This window comes from Etheostoma cragini, chromosome 6 (genome assembly GCF_013103735.1).
Source record: "Etheostoma cragini isolate CJK2018 chromosome 6, CSU_Ecrag_1.0, whole genome shotgun sequence".
NCBI lineage: Eukaryota > Metazoa > Chordata > Actinopteri > Perciformes > Percidae > Etheostoma > Etheostoma cragini.
The window spans coordinates 28491085-28492522 of NC_048412.1; the positions used below are offsets into that span (position 1 = coordinate 28491085).

Sequence of the window (1438 nt, forward strand, 5' to 3'; positions counted from 1 at the left end):
ATGGTATGGTATCCTATGGTATGGTATCCTATGGTATGGTATGGTGTCCTATCGTATGGTATGGTATGGTATGGTATGGTATGTTATCCTATGGTTACAGTTTGATGAAGAGCACGCCAGTGACGACGGCGAAGCCCGCCAGCAGCATGGCCACCTTGGGGATGCGGTTCCCGCCGGAGCCGAGCTCACGCGGCAGGATCTCCATGAAGGTGATGTAGACGAAGGTTCCCGCCGCCAGGCCCTCTAGCGTGCACCGGGCCAGCCGGTGCTGCGGGGGCGCCCTGCTCTCCCCGAGCGCCACTCCCACGCCGACGCCAATCGGCGACATGGCGGCAAACAGCAGCAGGCACCCGGCCACGGCCGCACGCCGCAGCCGGCCCTGGCTCAGCTTGAACGCCAGGCTGAAGGAGACGAGGCTTTGGTGGAGGATCAGCGCCAGGCAGGTCTCCAGCACCGCCTTCCCGTTGTCCAGCAGCCCCACCGCCAAACCCTCAAACACCGAGTGCAGCGACAGGGAGAAGACCAGGATGAAGACCCGCAGCGCCGAACGGGACCCGGAGTCCAGGTGAAAGTTGCCGCCATCGAACTCCTGGGACGCGCCGCGGCGCTGGGAGCGTAGGCGGACGTTCATGTCATTAGTCTGGATGCCGGAGTCCACAAGCAGCGCCCGGCACTCCTCCACGAGTGGCGGGGATGGGTCCTTGAAGGCCAGGACCGCCTGCTCCAGGACCAGGACCAGGAAGAAGCCCATGGCCAGGATGAACTCCGGCAGAGGGAACTGGAGCTGCGAGTAGAGACAACGAAGGTTGATTATTCGAGGAATTCTGCATAGTCTCATGAACGGGTTTGCATGATGTACACAAACACGCACACACAGTCTCTAAGTCTCTAAGTTAATGTGATAAAGACAAGTCTAAGTCTCTAAGTTAACGTGATATAGACAAGTCTAAGTCTCTAGGTCTCTAAGTTAATGTGATAAAGATAAGTCTAAGTCTCTAAGTTAACGTGATAGAGACAAGTCTAAGTCTCTAAGTCCTCGTTGTAGTTTGACTCTAAGTCTTTCTGCCAGCTCAGAGGTGCCCCCCTACGAGGCGGTTTGTGGACGCTGGCCCACAGGTCCCCGATGGCGTCTGAAGTCGGAGACATGTGAGATCTTACCGTGACTCCTGCGTCGCTGAAGGCCTCGTTGATGGTCTGCAGGTAGTCCGGCAGCAGGTCCAGCAGACAAGTGGCCAGGAAGACGCCACCGGCAAAACAGCTGATCAGGCGCCGCAAATCTGAAAGAGGACACACAAGATCAGATGTGGATCAGATGTGGATCGTGGGTAACAATAAAGAGGATGTGGATCAGATGTGGATTAGATGTGGATCAGTGGGTGGTTATAAAGAGGATGTGGATCAGACGTGGATCAGATGTGGATCCGTGGGTGACAATAAA

General features: G+C 56.3%; 1 protein-coding gene across 1 annotated transcript; it reads right to left on the reverse strand.

The window, feature by feature from the left end:
* Positions 1 to 6: 6 nt before the first annotated feature.
* On the reverse strand, positions 7 to 1316 carry LOC117946360 (zinc transporter ZIP1-like). The gene is made up of 2 exons (XM_034874436.1): positions 1159 to 1316; positions 7 to 784 (listed from the first exon to the last, which is right to left on the reverse strand). Exon 2 carries the CDS (start codon positions 749 to 751, stop codon positions 95 to 97), a length of 657 nt encoding a protein of 218 aa, XP_034730327.1. The 5' UTR covers positions 752 to 784; positions 1159 to 1316; the 3' UTR covers positions 7 to 94.
* Positions 1317 to 1438: the final 122 nt, after the last annotated feature.